The following is a 15,902-nucleotide window of genomic DNA, read 5'->3' on the forward strand; positions in this document are numbered from 1 at the left end:
CCCGTCCACTTGTCATTTTTTTTCTTGTTAAAAAATCGTGACCACCACGGCACAAACCCACCATCCTCATACTAACTGCCTACGAATACCGTGTAGTTTATACAGTAGTCTCGCGAGGTGGGAGTAACAAGATGGCCGCCCAGTGACTTCAACGGCTCTCACTGGCGTTTATGGGCTATCCAGTATTTATACAGGTCAGTGGTTTTACGTCACCAGATCCCTTTCACCCCCAAATTGTGTCTTGATACAAAAAAAATAAATAAAAAAAATAAAAAATAAAAAAAATGTCCTCCAATCATGTTCAACTAGATTCACATTTCTTTATATTTTCAACTGCATTTGATATGTTTCATCCAATGTTAACATGCGACTGCCACAAGGCACTGTCAGTTTACTTTTAACAGGGAAATATCACCCCCCGGTGGGAGGAATGTGCAAGGAGACTACCATGGCAACATAAACGCTGGACTTTTATTCATACAAAGTGAAAGGTATTATTATTTTTTTTTTTCCTGGATGGCGATTGGGAAGCAGAAGCGTGTCAGCAGCGAACAATCCAAAAGTCCAGAAGGGGTTTTGAGCCGAGTTCAGGGGCCGAGCAGAAGGTTTGTGTTGTCATTGGTGGAAGTCTCCTCAACGTCGGCCTCTTCCGAGGAAGCGGACGAGGCCTCCAGCTGCTCGGCCCGGTTCTTGTCCGCTTCCTGTCGCGTTTGGATGCTCAGGATGAGCTCGGTGATCTCTTGCCGTTTACTCTTCATCCTCTGCTGAGGGAACCACTCGGACAGGTTGAGGGGCAACTGGAAGTTTGTGATGGGATTCTGTGGGGGGGAGCAAAAAACAAACAAACACAGAGCTCAGATCATGTGTTCAAAAAAGCAAAGAGAGGAAATTGCTGTACAAGTAGTAACACAACATTTCTCCAAAACGAGTCTTTCAAAGTTCTCTAAAATATTTTTGTAGTTCACCAGGAAGAAAAAAAACAAACAAACGTATATTTCTATCTGTTTCCGTTTTTCGTCATATCATGGGATAATCATGGCATATCGTATTGTGATACAAGACAGGATCAAATTATTTAAATAAAATTGATTTTGGCACATTTAAAATCCATTCTGAATCATACTAAATGAGAATCGCGTTTATGAGAATCATTTTTTTTCTGGCACACCCCTATAAAAACAAAACCAAAAGACGTAATAAATACGTCTTTGGGACACTGATAATATTTAAACTCGAACGTATTTCTACGTTTCTGGGAGCAAACGAGTTAACGAGGGAGCCTTGTTGTCGTTTTGCATTCCAAGAGAATAATAGCGTTTGTGAGCAGAAACGAGTGCGAAGCGGCCATGAAAGTTTCACCTCGAAGAAGCTCTCGACGTACTGCAGGATGTAAACGCCGCAGTCGCTGAAGTTGTCCTGCTGAGGCACCCGAGGACTGGAACCTTTCATGACGTCTTTTCCAAACGCACGCTGGCTGCCTTTGCGCACTTCCCACTCCACTTCCAGGTACCTGAAACCCGAGCGGCGTTCAAAACGCGGCGGCCATCTTGGGCGCGTCTGACTTTACTTACTCCCTCAGAGTTCGGACCACCGTGGACCTGGCGGGGCCGCGCAGGGAATCCATGATCAGGATGCAGGGCCTGCCGAGGACAAAAAGCGTTACAGCGGCGCCACCCGCAGGCCAGCGTGCGCCGGCCCCAGCCACTTAACTGTTTGCAGCGGTTGGCTTTCCAAGCCCAGGAAGACGACGCGTCCGAGGCCGAGGCCGAGGCGTCGGAAGCCGAGGCGTCTTCCGCCGGAGCGCCGCCGTCGTCGCTCAGCTCGTCCTGCGCGCTCACAAATGTTACGATGGTGTAACGCGTACGAAACCCCCCCGCCCCGAGAGGGTCAACGGCCTCCAGTACCTGGCTCGAGCTTTGCTCGTCGGACGTCAAAGCGCCGTCTTCATGGGCGTAATGCATCCGGATTTTCTGCAACTCGCCTGCAACGCACACACAGTAAGTGTGACAACTTGGACAAATTGGACCAAAAAAACAAAAAAAACAAAAAACAAAAACAAAAATGCTAAGTGGCCGTAGAACGGCTACTTCAATTACTGGACTTCGATGGTTCCTAAAATGTCCGCTTTTATAGTGATGAGAAAGTAGAGTCCCTCATCGCAGTGGTGTTAATTTTATCCACCGTTTGGAAATTTAGTCTCAGTTTTAATCACGCTTGTTAGTTTTTAATCAAAATTAGTCAACATCATCCCATTTTTATTTAGTCCCTTTTTAGTCGAATATAAATCTAGCATTTTAGTAAAAAAAAAAAAAAAGTTATTCTATTATTTATTTATTTATATATTTTTAATTTGTTAATTTTTAAGTATATTTATTTTTTATTATTTATATTTTATTATTATTCTAATTAAGGTGAGGAAAATGAACACAAGATGGCAGTTGTTGCACTGACTGGCATAGTGTAGCTCAGCCTGCCCCCTGGTGGCGGCGGCGGAGTCACGCGACGGCACGCGCTGCTCCGATAGGGCATCCTGCGGCGAAGGGTCTCCGGGAGGGGTGGGATCCCGCGGCGGGGGTCCGTCCAGCACGTCCGTGTCCGGCGACAGCGGGCGGCAGTGGTCCGGGAGCTCGTCCAGCGCGGGCTCCATGCCCGGGAAGCAGACGACCGCCAGGTACCAGTGAGCCCTTTGCGGGGGAGGTGCAAGTGAGCGCACGCGTGCGAGACGTCGCCCCCTGCCGGTCCGGAGGCCGCAACTCACGACTCGTTGATGGGAACGAAGACGAAGTCCTTGTCGAAGAGATCCACGTGCCGCGTCCACGTCTTGACTCGGTTGTGCTTGCGTTTGTGGATCCTGCGGAAGGAAGCCAAGCCATTTCAGGACAAAAACATTCGTCCAACTTTGTTCCGCGCTCGGAACGCGGATACTGACGGAAGGTTGTTGCTCCTGTCGGGGACGCTCCCCTTCTCCCTTTGGGTGAGACGCTTGTAGAAGAAGGAGCTGAACACGTGGATTCTTTGGGCGTCCTCTTTCTTCAGTTTCTCCAAAACTAAATATCTACGCACACGCACAGTAACGGAAATGAAAACCAGGAAGTGCAATTCATGCGGAAATGACAAAAAAATAACTGGAAGTCAATTCCTGAAATGCAGATTGTGAGATCGAATTTGGGATTAGAAACCAAAGTTATTTTAATTAAAAAACGTCATTTTTTCCCCCCATTCTTTCTTAATTATTGCCTTTTTTTATGCATGTTCAAAAAATTAAAAAAGTGGAAATCCATTCCGAATCATCGTCATTTTTTCATTATTTATAATTATTGTCATTTTTATGCATGTTCGAAAAAAGAAAAAAAAAAGTGGAAATTCATTCCGAATCCATCGTCATTTTTTTCATTATTTATAATTATAGTCTTTTTTTATGCATGTTTGAAAAAAAAAAAAAAAAAGGTGAATTTTTACAACGTGGAAATAAAATTCCAAATCCATTGTCATTATTTTTTTCCCATTATTTCTAATTGTCTTTTTTATGCATGTTCAAAAACAAAAATTTTTTTTTTTTTTTTTTTTTTAAAGTGTGAATTTTTACAATGTGGAAATGAAATTCAAATCTGTTGTCCTTTTTCCCCATTATTTAAAAAAAAAAAAAAAAAAAAAAAGGTGAATTTTTACAACGTGGAAATAAAATTCCAAATCCATTGTCATTATTTTTTTCCCATTATTTCTAATTGTCTTTTTTATGCATGTTCAAAAACAAAAAACAAAAAAATTTTTAAAAGTGTGAATTTTTACAATGTGGAAATAAAATTCAAATCTGTTGTCCTTTTTCCCCATTATTTAAAAAAAAATTTAAAAAAAAAAATTGAATTTTTCCAATGTGGAAATTGCTTCCGAACCCGTCTTGAATTTTCCGCGTGGTTCGAATGTTGAAGCAGGCGTTGCTTACTTTAAATAAAAATCGATGATGACATCATTCAGGAACTCCCCGTCGATAAGGCAGTGGAGGTCTTCGTTGGTGACTAAGATGCCCCCTTTGGCCGGAGGAGGAGGGTACACCATCAACCTGCAAAAGACACCAACAAGCGCGTCGTCCTCAGCAAGCGCTCGGGCCAAGCAAGCCAAGTGGGCGGGCGCGCTGCACTCACTTGACCACCGGGCCGGTGAAGGTGGGCTGCAGGTCGGCCACGTCCTGGTGCTCGTGCTCAATGAAGGCGGGCGCGTTCAAAGTCCTGCTGACTGGCGAGCACCGAGATGCGGCCGGGACGACCTTCGACTGCATACACGACGCGCATGACAAACAACTCCACTACATACACATCATCTGTATTTATTATCCGGTCCATCTGTTTGACGTCAAATTGGTCGATAATTGCCGATTAATTATCGCCCACCGATATTATCGTGCATCCCTAATCTGTTTTTACTGAAAGGCTACCAAAATAACATGCGCGCGTAAATCCCGCCCACCTTTTTGCTTCCTGCTGCGGACGGCACCTTGGCTTGCTTCTGCTTGGAGGCCTTGTTGAAGTTGACCAGGCGCGTGTTGGCCTCCTCAAAGGGCAACTTGGCGGGGAAATTGCCGATGTTGTTGTTGTGTCCGATCTCGAGCAAGATGTCCTCCAGGATCATGTGCTCCTGCATATCCAGCCCGTCCACGAAGATCAGCACGATGTACTTCTCGTCCGACTCTGAGCACACCACAACTTTGAGGCTTCCTCGCTCCCGCGACAAAAAAAGAACAAAACGCGGAGCCGGCGGGAGGCACTCACGTTGTCCCGCGCAGTCGTACCACTGGCCGCCGTAGTCCTGCGTCATGTTGAGCTGCGTGCGCAGGCGGACGCACTCGTCCGGCGTGGTCTGGAAGAACAAGACGGGCAGCTTGCGGACGCTGCACCACTCGCAGCTGATGAACTCCGACGCCCGCAGGGACACTTTCTCCACCGCGTTCCGTTCCGGGTCTGCCGCGAGGAGGAAAAAAAGAAAAGAAGACGACGGGTCCACGTGAGCGTGTCCCGGGACAAACGGCGAGGGGAGAGGGCGCACCTTGCGTTTCCAGATGGATGTGCTCCACGGAAAACTGCAAACAAAAAAGAGAAAGGATGAGGATGCTCTTATGTTGCGTTTAAAATAAAAATCGAGACTCACCACGACGGGCTTGGTCACCATCCTGCGCAGCGTTCCCACGCGGACGCTCCGACACTGCAGGATGATGCTGGCGCACTTGCTGCTCGGATCCACTTTGGAACGCTTGCTTCTGGGAGAAGTCGGGTGCTTTCCGAACTAATTGGGAAAAAAAAAGTCAAGTTTATTGCTCGACGGCGTTACTAGACACGTGTCAATATATTCAGAGAAAAAAAACTCACAAATTTGCCACTATAAAGTTGCACATTTTTTGCTCGCTATTTTGTCACAAATTGACACGTTTTTTTGCGCACAAATTTGCCAACTTTATAAAGTCACAAATTTGTGAGGTTTTTTCTCTCTGAATATTATTACCCCTCTAAAAAACCAAACATTTATCCATGGCCCGAATACTCCATTGAATATCGGAGTCCTTTTTTTTCCCCCGCGTGCAATGGAAATGAAATCCGACCTGGTCCTTCATCCTGCCCCGGCGCGGGATGACCACCTTCATGTTAACGTCCTCAAAGAAGTCGAGACTGGGATCTTCCCGCTCGCCGCCACTTTTGACGGCCGCCTCCACTCTGCCGCCGCAGGGCGCCGGCGACGAGTGCGCCGAGTCGGCGGGCTGCGGCGAGACGCTGTCGAGTCGGCCCGCGCTTCCCGTGCTGCCGTCGTTGGCCTCGTCGTCGCTGGACAGGACGACTGCGGAAAGCACAGCGCGTTTAGGAAAAGTCAGCAGAGTTATTCAAAACAAACAAAAAAAGAACGTTCTCGTCCTTCCTCCGGCCTGAATTCCACCGTCACCGCATTCACAAGGTTACAACGGCATTTCTGGTGAACAATTTTCTCGGTCCACAAATTGAAGTGACCGATTCAATTACACTCAGCTTTTCACAAACAAACAAACAAAAAATGTCATCACATTGCTTTGATCAGGAAGGCGTTCCTTTTTGTCATTGTACGATGTTGTTTCTTAAATACTGCGCACAAGTAAAACATTTTTCAAAATGAAAACTCACTGGGGTGGTTGATCTTGTTCTGCTGCGTCACCGCCACTTTCCGCCTCCCTCTGGGCGACTTGCGGGCGCCGTAGCAGCAGGACGCGCTCGCCAGCGGAGGCGATCGCCCGGCGGGCAGCGCGTCGGCGCGGGGGGGCTTGCCGCTGCCGCCCGTCTTGTAGAAGCCCTGCAAGCCGCAAGGTTGAGACCGGAGCGGGGCTCGGGGCAACGGGGGCAAAAGACACGCCGCCGGCTGACGCGGCAGACACGCCGGACTGTTCCCGCAGTGGCGGCACTCGTTGCTGTCTTCGCACGGCTTGCCGCACTTGCCGCACACCGTCTGGTAGATGGGAGCGGCCTGAGCGATAAAAAAAGGATTTTGTTACTTCAACATAGTCAACTTGGATGACGGCTCAACGATGACTTTTCTTCAGCAGGTATTGAGCACAAACTTCCAGTCAGAGTTGGGAAATTCTAAATTCTAATTCAAGTGGCGCCCCCTGTCGGTTAGTTGGCCCTTACCTCGGACGCTTTCCTCTTCTGCTGGACAGGACATTTGATGTTGGAGCTGTCGTCGTCTGAAAAGCACACAGAGCAACATTATTTGGGGCGGAGCAAACGTTCATCACATTGAATGGTCCGAACCCGACGGAAAGCAAAACTGAAACAAAAAGGAATTGGCGTTGAGTTGTCATTTCATTTTCAACACCTGAAATTGCTCAATGACTGGGAAAAATAACAGACTCAGGTTGGGGGGGGGAAAAAAAAAAAAAAAAAGGAAACTGACCAAATGTGGAATCGTCAACGACGCTATAACGGATCCGAAACAGGAAGGAAAACGGACGTTAGAAGTCAAGCGAGCGATGCAAACCAACCTGACTCGTCGACACAGGTGAGCACGATGTTGTCCACTTCCGCCACCGGCCGCTCGACTCCCCTCGAGTCGTTCCTGCGGCGGAACGACAAACACGGGATTCTTCATCGGTCCGACCGCTAAAGCTCATCATCATCATCATCATCATCATGACGACGTCATACGTCCGTGAAGCCAACACGTGCGAAAAAGGTCAGTCACCTTTGGACGGGCTTGCTGAGGGCAGAGGTCATCTGCGCGTGCTGAAAATGACGTCCCTGCAGGACCAGCCCTTGTGAAGGGGCGGGGCTCATGATCAAGAAGTTGCTTGCAGCGACCGAGGACGAAACTAAGCTGTAAGAACACACACACAAAAAAAAACGGTCAATTGCCACAATTCGGCCTGAACCCGAATAAAAGAAACAAACCAAAAAGCACACTGTAAAAAATCTGCCGTGAAAGATGAACCGGCGATAAACGAGGGTTTTGGTTTGTCTTGCAAATGCGAGGTGGCGTACCTGAGCTTTTTGGGCCTCACGACAGCGCTCGAGCGCTTGTCATTTGTCTTCACGGGGTCATCGGAGGTCAAGTGCCTCAAAGAGGGAGGAGCCTGTGTGAACGCACAGCAAACCAAGTCGAGACGGGATGCCAGTAAATGACAAAAATCTGAAATACTTGCAACACCAAAGAAGAGGACAATCGAGACAGACGTGAGTGTTATGACACCATTACAGTAAATTGGGCAGCTAAAAAAAAATATATATATGTATAGATTTTTTTTTTTTTACTTTTTGTAGCAATGTCACAAGAGGCTGACTTTTTTTTGTAGAATTTTCTAAAAAAAAAAAAAAAAATACATATGTGAGGAATTAAGGAATAGCACTTGTCAAAAAAAAATAATAAAAAAAATCTTGACAATATGTTTTATGCAGCCCTACTAGTCTAAATACGGTATTCTGCTTAATATTGTGTTTGTGTTTGTGATCAATAATCAGAAGGCGGCCATTTTGCCACTTGCTGTCAAGTGCAACCAATCACAGCTCAGTTTCAGAAAACAGGTGAGCTGTGATTGGTCATTGCCTGAGCAACTGTGATGTCATCTTCAGTCGACGGCAAGTGGCAAAATGGCCGCCTCTTGCCATGGATTAAAACGGCGCGATTTTGCTGCTTAACTCATATTTCCACAAATGTAATATTAATCAGAATGTTTTGTTTAGACGAGTGAGGTCACATTATTGTCAAGAAATATGGAAAAGTTGACTTCCCTTTTAAATTGGAAGGTATATTTCACCTTTACGAGAGGTGATAGCTCCACAAAAGAAATGTTCTATAAAAAAGGCCATTTTTAAACACAAATAAGAAGAAGACACATTCAACAACAAGTCAGACAGACGAAGATGTGGCGAGACGGACATTTACCGTGTTCCCATCCAACGACACGGACGCTTGCTTGTCCGCCGTCTCCTGCGTGGTCATCACGCCGGAGCTGAGGAGGGCAAAGCCGGCGCGTCAACGTTCCAAAAAAAATCTGGGTTAGGCGTGGCACAAATAAGCCGATGGTGCTTACGAGTGCTCGTCCTCATCTTCTTGGCCAGCGTGCGCCGCCGGGAAGCTCCACTTGTGCTTGTAGCCGCCGTCCGAACGAGCCTCGGATCGTTCGAGAGCTTCGCGTTCCATTACAAACACACACACAAAAAGCAAAAGGCGTCATTCAACATCAGAACAAAATCAAGATGTGTTCATGACTAATGACAATTCAATCATCCAGTCGACACTTCAAATGTCTGTAAATAATTTCAACTGTCTTGACCTTGCAGTTTGAGTTGCGATGGAATGCTCGGATGATATTTTGCAGCTGACAAACGTCCCTCAAAAACTTCAAGGTGAGTAAGCACATGATTTCAACCCATAAGTGCATCTTCGATTCTACGCATCAGCCATATTTGATGGAACCTGATCGATCCGCAGACATTTTTGGCGCACTCGTGTTCCTTTTCTTTATGTCAATTTCATGAATTTCCATCCATTTGTTGTATTTTAACAACGTATGGAGAATTGATTCATTCTCGACTTTTACATTTTGTTTGAGTGCCAAATTAAAAGCACATAATCGCCTGACCGCCATCTCCAACCCGTTTGGCTCTTGACCAATATTTTGTCAATTTTGCGTCAACGTGAGCGATTGGCTTTCTATAATTACGTCAACTTGCTTTGTGCTTTGCTTTGTGAATACATGATAAAGATGTTTGAAGCCAGGAAAAGTCACACATCAAACGTCAATCTGCATTATGCAGCATTAATATGTTGGACATAAATGACTGTATTTTCATCTCGTATCGAGTCATAACTCTTAATAATCTTCCACGGGGAAATTATTGACTATATGTGACTGTAATCGTCACATTCAGTTTTCACAATTTCAGCAGCAGTTAGGTGACATAAAATAACTCTTAATATCTTGTTTGCGTGCATTCAAATGAGCACGTTTGTGTTGACTGGAAGCTTCAACTGTTATCTCTTCTTAAGACGAGCAAGCGAAGGCCTCTCCACAAGTCCAATCTGCAACGGCGCAGCTAGCTTACACTTGCTAGCTCGTATTGCTCTCAAGTCCTGCCAAACAGGGCCAGACCAGGCCGGACCGGACCGGACCAGGTTTCGTGTCCAGCTCCGCTAGGCCGAAGCAGTCGGCGAGCCTCGTTCACCTTTTGGGCTTGAGAACGCGCAGGCAAGCCAGGCTAAAACGTTGCCCACTTAGCTGCTGCTCATATTTTGTTTGCACTGACGAGGTGACACCGGCGGACGAAATGTGTCTCGTCCAAAGCTAGAATATAACGACTCGGCCTGGGCTGGTTATGAGCTTACCGTGTAAGAATTGGCCTGTGTTGTGGGCCATGTTTAGTCCACCTTCTTGTTGTTCATTTCTTCGATTGTGTTTGCTTTTTTCGTCTTTATTTTTTCCCCCCTCCCCTCTTCAACGGCTTCAGCTTGGATACGCTAAGCAAGTCAGCGGCACAATTGCTCTCATCGCCGGAAAACAAACACTTGCACTTCGCAATAAAAGTACACCGTCGTTTTGGGTTAGCGATTGAGAGAGCTGCTCAGTTTCAGTGATCTTTTATTCCCCTCGCAGCAACATTAACACGTTATATTAAAGGTTTTATGGTTGTGTTTTCGAACTGTACTTGTTATTGAATGAGCACACCTGTTGTCTTGACACCTTAATGCCTACTTCCTGTTCCGCCATCCAAACTTTTGGTGAAACTTGACGTTTCTCAGCGCTGTGGTTTATCAAATAAAATTGTGTGTACGCAGTCTTCTTGTCGTATTCAAAGATATCAACTAATACATGTTTTCAAAATAAGTAGAAGCCTGGATAAATGAATTGTCTCAATTTGCACTGTTTTGTACATGGATAAGACCAGTATAAACGGACAAATGTTTCTCTTGATTCACCACAAAACTGCAATTAATAATATATTTTTCTTAAATTGTAACATATAAATTGGCTGTGTAAAATCTAAGCTTGTGAAATCTCTTTAATTTAGTTTGCAATGAAAAATGTATGTGGCGAGCCAGGTGTGGCAAATGACTGATAGGTGTGGTTATCGTCTCCGTTATAATGACGTCATAGTCACAACTTCCGGAATCTCCTTAGAATATTCTTACTCCCTGTTGTTGCCTGGCAACTTATAATTTAGAACTGAGACCACATCAATTGTCAAAGATCAACATCAAAGATTCATAAACACTTTGCACATTCTGCCTGTAGGGGTCTCTCAAGCACAGATATACAGTCTGCTGAACTATGGGTTGACAGATATAAAGATAGACTTAAAAAAAAAAAGAAAAAAAAAGGAGGATGGGTGGGGGTGTGGTCAGGATGAGTGGGCGTGGTTAAATATTTGTAAATGCTGTGTGACTTTTGAGAAACTTCACTTGGACTTGTTTTCACTACTTTGACACCATCAAGACCAACCGGCGCACTTTTTTTTTTTTTTTTTTAACATGTGACCAACACCACCAGGACATCAACAAGTAGGTAAGTTGAAGAACAATTAGTTCTCACAGACAGACAGACAGACAGATGAAGCGCGATGAAGAGGATGGAAGTGATGTCAGCAACATGACCAAAGTTTGCAAGGAAATCCTGAAAACCGAGGATGACGCTTTAGACGTCAATTGAACGAGTGAAGAGATAGAATGGAGGAGGGCAAGTACTTCTGTCAGGCCTGTAAAATCATTTCTTCACGGTGACAGCGACGGGGCAACAGGGCAGGCCGTGTTGTCATAGGAACAGTAAAGTTGTGTGGCGTTGGCGAGCAGACAGACAAATAAAAATAGGAATAGCTCCTCTTGAGAAGCGCCCCTGACGACTTATTAATAACTAACATGGTTGCTGCCGCTCAACTGGCAGGATTCTCGGAGTCTGAGTCACCAGCTGCTTTCATCCACAACATCAGCACAAGCCCCCCCAACACCCTGCACCCGGACCAGTCGCGATGCCGTCATTGTTTATCATCCGGAGGTCGACTTGCTCGGATGATGTCATGTCACCAGCGAAAGGCTTACCGATCTGTTTCTGATTATGAATCCAGCAGGTCAGCATGCGATCCAGGACATGCGCCATGGACAGCCAAGACGACGGACCCAAGAGGCCAAAATCCAAAGGCTCCGCGAGACAGGAAGAGGACACAACAGCAGAGTCTTCGAGGAAGAGGAAGGCCAAAGTCCAGCGAGAGGAGAAGGACAGAAAGTCGGAGCAGAAAAGTCCAAAAGTCAACCTATCCAAGAAGAAGGATTTGCTCCAGCTGCTGGGAATCATGGAAGGTGAAGTCCAGGTGGGACAAGTCTGAAGGAATGCCTGCAACCTTGACGAGAATGAAGTAAACCGTCTGTGTGTGTGTCTGCATGCTCAGGCCCGAGAGGATGTCATCAGCCTGCTGTGGTCTGAGAGAAGTGGACCAGAGAAGCTGGAGTCCCGTTACGGATGGTCCGTTCCCTCCAAAGTGCTGCGGGCCCTGCAGAGGGACGACTACGTGGTCGCCCATCACAGCCGCCCCACCGACGACGTGTACGAGAAACCCATGGCCGAGGTGAGCGCATCCAACCTTTGAAACCTTTGTTCTGCCAACATGTCTCCCATGCTAGTAATCATCGCGAGTCACTACGTGTGTACCCCAGGGATGTGGTCCGGGGCCCCTGCTCTTTATCAAGGCGACATTTTCTGTCCCTTCAGTATTTGGTGAATGACTGGTGCGCATGTCCGCCTCCCAGTGCTGAGGACGCAACATTGAGTCAAGGCTTCGGCCTTCCTGGGTGGAGTTTGCATGTTCTCCCCGCGCCTGCCTGCGTGGGTCTTGTCCGGGTACTCCGGTCTCCTCCCACATTCCGAAGACATGCGAGGCAGGTTAATTGGGCGCTCTGAATTGTCCCTATGTGCTTGTGAGTGGTTGTTCATCTCTGTGTGCCCTGGAATGGCTGGCAACCAGCTCAATGTGTACCACGCCTACTGCCCCAAGCCGGCTGGGTTGGGCTTCAGCATCCCCCTTGTGAGGAAAAGCGGTCAAGAAAATGGATGGATGGATGATGGAACAAATAGAATAAAAAATGGATCCAATGGTTAAGAAGGTGTTTATGCCAGCAAGGAAGCCTTGCTGGTTCTGATCACCAAATGTCAGTCAATTGTTTGTGGTCAGCTGGAACGTCTGGAGGACAAGCAGAGGGAGACGTACCGCCGCATGCTGGAGCAGCTTCTGCTGGCCGAGAAATGTCACCGCCGCACGGTCATGGAGTTGGACAGCGAGAAGAGCAAACATGCCGACTTCATCAACAAAAGCGACGACTTCACCAACTTGCTGGAGCAGGAGAGGGAGAGGTGAGTGCACAGAGGACTGGACGGGACAGCAAGTTCCTGGTGGTAAACCTTCCGCACGCGCTTGTTTTCAGACTGAAAAAACTGTTGGCGCAGGAAGAGGCCTACCAGGCCCGCAAGGACAAAGAGCACAGCAGGCGGCTGGAGAAGCTCCGAGCACAGTTGGTCAAGATCAAGTCCTTTGCCCTTATGTTGGTGGATGAGCAGCAGATGCACAAGGAGCAACTGGACCTGCAGACCCAGAAGGTCCAAGAGCTCACTCACAAGTTGCAGGACAAGGAGCAGCGCTTGGCGGACATCACCGTCGTCGCAAAGCAGGACGGCCAAAAGGTCCTCAAACTGGAGGCAGAACTGGAGCACCGGGTGGCAACTTCCATACTTGAGCAAGGGGAGATGACGGCAAAACTGTCCGACCAAGAGTCCCAAAGCCGACAGCTGAGATTGAAGCTCGCCGGACTCGCAACCCAGATGGACGAGCTGCAGAAGAGCAACAAGCGGCTGCAGCAATCAGACGAGGAACTGCAGGATCTAAGGGAAAAGATCAGCAAAGGCGAGTGCGGAAACTCCTCCCTCATGGCTGAGCTGGAAACCCTCCGGAAGAAGGTTCTGGAGATGGAGGGCAAGGATGAAGAGATAACCAAGACAGAGACTCAGTGTAGGGAGCTTCGAAAGAGGTTACAGGACGAAGAGAACATCAGCAACGAGCTGAGGCTGGAGATAGACAAGCTGCAGAAGAGAATGGCTGACTTGGAGAAACTTGAAGGGGCCTTCGGCAAGAGCCAGTCGGAATGTTCGCAGCTCCACGCCAAGCTGGAGAAAGAAAAGCAACTTGCGAGCAATCTGGAAGGTGAGCTGGAGAAGCTCAAAAGGCAACTTAAAGAACTGGAGTCCCTGGAGGCAAAGCTGGAGAGGGCGGAGATGATCCTGAAAGATGACCTCATGAAGCTCAAATCCTTCACCGTCATCCTGGTGGATGAACGGAAGAACATGGCGGAGAGACTGAAACAGGAAGAAGAGAAAAGGGAAGAGTTAATTCGCAAGTTTAAAGCCGAGGAATGCAAAGTGACCCAAGTCACGGAGAAGCTGATCGACGAGAGCAAAAAACTCCTCAGATTCAAATCTGAGACGGAGGCCAAAGTGACGAGAGCCAGTGAGGAGAATGATGACTTGAAAGGTAAACTTAGGAGCGAGCAGGAGCGATGTTGCCAGCTCAACGCTGACATGTGCGAGATGAAAGCCGCGATGGAGGAGACGCACAAGGCAAAGACGAACCAGGAAGGTCAAATGAAAGAGCTCGCGCTGGAAACGGAGAACCTCAGGAGTCGACTTGAGCGACTGGAGGTCGTGGAGGGGGATTTGATGAAGACCGAGGATCAGTACGAACTGCTGGAGAAAAAGTTCCGGACGGAACAAGAAAAAGCCATTTCCCTCTCCAAGCTTGTGGAAGAAATAACAAGAAAGACAAGTCAGCAGGCCAAAGTGGAAGAAGCCAAAAGCAGAGATCTGGAATCGCACATTCAGGCGCTGAAGGAGAAGGTCCACCAACTGATGGCCAAGGAGGACCAGCTGTCCCAGCTGCAGGCCGATTATTCTGCCCTCCAGCAGAGGTTTCTGGAGGAGGAAGAGAGGCGGAAGAGTGCCGGTCAAGAGGTGGCCAACCTCAGCCAGGAACTAGAAGCCAGTCGGCGTTACGGCCGCACCTTGAGGCCCGGTGCGACGGGGATGAGAATGGCGGACGCTCGGCTCACGTCCACCGCCGTGCAGACAGACGCCTCGGCCGGATGGTCTGCGGACGATTTCATCCGCAAGTCTGTCCTGGAGGAAAAGCACCTCATGAGCAATCTCAGGCAACGGGGTCTCAAAAAGCCCGCAGTTCTAGAGCGCTACCCGCCTGCAATGGCAGAACCTGAGGCCACCAGGATAAGGAAGACCCCTGAGAGGGGGCAACTTCGCTTCCCGGAAGTGTCCATCTGCCAGAAGCCAGGCCAACCACTTCACATCCGAGTGACGCCCGATCCCACCGACAGCACCGCTACCGTGGAGATCGCCGGCCCGCGAGCCCACGACTTCTTTTCCAGCGCCACCGTCATCCCGACGCTAGGCCTTCGCCAACCTCGCATCACCATCGTCCCCAAGGCCACTGGCATCAACGCAAAAAGCAAAATGTGCAACGTGACGGATCGGGTCCAATCCCCCGTGACGATAACCACCATCTCCAGAACTACAAGTCCCCACAAGAGCGACAGTCACCCGACGCCGCTGTCCATCGTTACGGTCAGCACCGGCCCGGCAGTCGGTGCGCGAGCTTCGCCCCAACTTTTGCCGGAACCTCTACAAGGAACCGCGGGCCGCACCATCTTAGCCGTCGGTACCGATAAGCGAGCCAGCGCCGCGTCGGCCCCGATTTTCAGCAGCAACGTGGTCACGACGGACGACAAGAAGATTCACATCCGCCTCAGAGCCCCCGACAAGCAGGACGACGAAACCGTCCAGAAGCCCTCGGGATCGAAGCTGACCGAAGCCGGCAAAATGAGCAGCAGCCTAACCATCACGCCCGTCACTGGCGCCGCGTGCAGGTCGACGACATCTGTGGTGAGTCAAAGCACGCTCTTCAAATGTTTGGCTAATTTAGCTGACGGCGTACGTATCCTGCTGCAGACCAGTTGGGCGTCGACCACGCGCATCCCCGTGTCCAAGGCCGACAAGACTGCGACCGAATGCCGTGAGAGTCAGGTGCTGAAAATCGAACTGAGAAAGTCGTCTCCGGCTTCTTCGGCACCGTGAGGCCACGGCTGACCAATCCAAGGGACGACACATTTTCACAAACACAATTGCACCACTCTTTTTTTTTTTGTGTGTGTCTCGTGTGTTCTAAAGATTGATCACATTGATTCTTCTTTCGTTTCACCTTAACACGCTCCATTAAACTTTTCACATGCAGCAGTTGCTTGTTTCTTGTGTGTCTCGTTCAATCAATGTGCGAGTTGAACAAAGCTCCTAAATGTATTTCCTGCAGCAGGAAGGCCATCATCTCCATGGCAACACAGTCATGCAAGAC

The 15,902-nt window shown here is 48.3% G+C and overlaps 2 protein-coding genes across 3 annotated transcripts; one reads left to right on the forward strand and one right to left on the reverse strand.

Annotated features, from left to right (window-relative positions):
- Window positions 1–306: 306 nt before the first annotated feature.
- senp6a (SUMO specific peptidase 6a) lies at window positions 307–10,092 on the reverse strand. Its single transcript, XM_077509946.1, has 23 exons — window positions 9,835–10,092; window positions 8,540–8,636; window positions 8,392–8,458; window positions 7,491–7,582; window positions 7,195–7,326; window positions 6,995–7,068; window positions 6,642–6,697; window positions 6,141–6,477; window positions 5,591–5,823; window positions 5,143–5,277; window positions 5,041–5,074; window positions 4,767–4,955; window positions 4,465–4,685; window positions 4,143–4,270; window positions 3,944–4,060; window positions 2,930–3,055; window positions 2,759–2,851; window positions 2,452–2,684; window positions 1,905–1,981; window positions 1,711–1,826; window positions 1,572–1,640; window positions 1,360–1,510; window positions 307–818 (listed from the first exon to the last, which is right to left on the reverse strand). Exons 1-23 carry the CDS (start codon window positions 9,863–9,865, stop codon window positions 588–590), a joined length of 3,039 nt encoding a protein of 1,012 aa, XP_077366072.1. The 5' UTR covers window positions 9,866–10,092; the 3' UTR covers window positions 307–587.
- A 794-nt stretch (window positions 10,093–10,886) lies between these two features.
- LOC144010877 (filamin-A-interacting protein 1-like) lies at window positions 10,887–15,705 on the forward strand. Of its 2 annotated transcripts, XM_077511399.1 has the most exons (6): window positions 10,887–11,011; window positions 11,568–11,810; window positions 11,889–12,065; window positions 12,669–12,847; window positions 12,919–15,436; window positions 15,503–15,705. In XM_077511399.1, exons 2-6 carry the CDS (start codon window positions 11,577–11,579, stop codon window positions 15,626–15,628), a joined length of 3,234 nt encoding a protein of 1,077 aa, XP_077367525.1. In that variant the 5' UTR covers window positions 10,887–11,011; window positions 11,568–11,576; the 3' UTR covers window positions 15,629–15,705. The 2 variants fall into 2 exon arrangements, with proteins under 2 accessions (XP_077367525.1, XP_077367526.1); XM_077511400.1 differs by lacking the exon at window positions 10,887–11,011 and having other exon boundaries at window positions 11,186–11,810.
- Window positions 15,706–15,902: the final 197 nt, after the last annotated feature.

This window comes from Festucalex cinctus, chromosome 21 (assembly GCF_051991245.1).
Source record: "Festucalex cinctus isolate MCC-2025b chromosome 21, RoL_Fcin_1.0, whole genome shotgun sequence".
NCBI classification, from domain to species: domain Eukaryota; kingdom Metazoa; phylum Chordata; class Actinopteri; order Syngnathiformes; family Syngnathidae; genus Festucalex; species Festucalex cinctus.

Coding starts and splice junctions, on each gene's coding strand:
- LOC144010877 (XM_077511399.1), top strand. CDS start 11,577: ATGCGATCCAGGACATGCGCCATGGACAGCCAAGACGACGGACCCAAG. Junction 12,066..12,668: donor ACGAGAAACCCATGGCCGAG/GTGAGCGCATCC, acceptor GTTTGTGGTCAG/CTGGAACGTCTGGAGGACAA. Junction 12,848..12,918: donor CTGGAGCAGGAGAGGGAGAG/GTGAGTGCACAG, acceptor GCTTGTTTTCAG/ACTGAAAAAACTGTTGGCGC.
- senp6a (XM_077509946.1), bottom strand. CDS start 9,865: ATGGCCCACAACACAGGCCAATTCTTACACG. Junction 8,637..9,834: donor CACAGGCCAATTCTTACACG/GTAAGCTCATAA, acceptor TGGAACGCGAAG/CTCTCGAACGATCCGAGGCT. Junction 4,061..4,142: donor TTCACCGGCCCGGTGGTCAA/GTGAGTGCAGCG, acceptor TGTCTTTTGCAG/GTTGATGGTGTACCCTCCTC.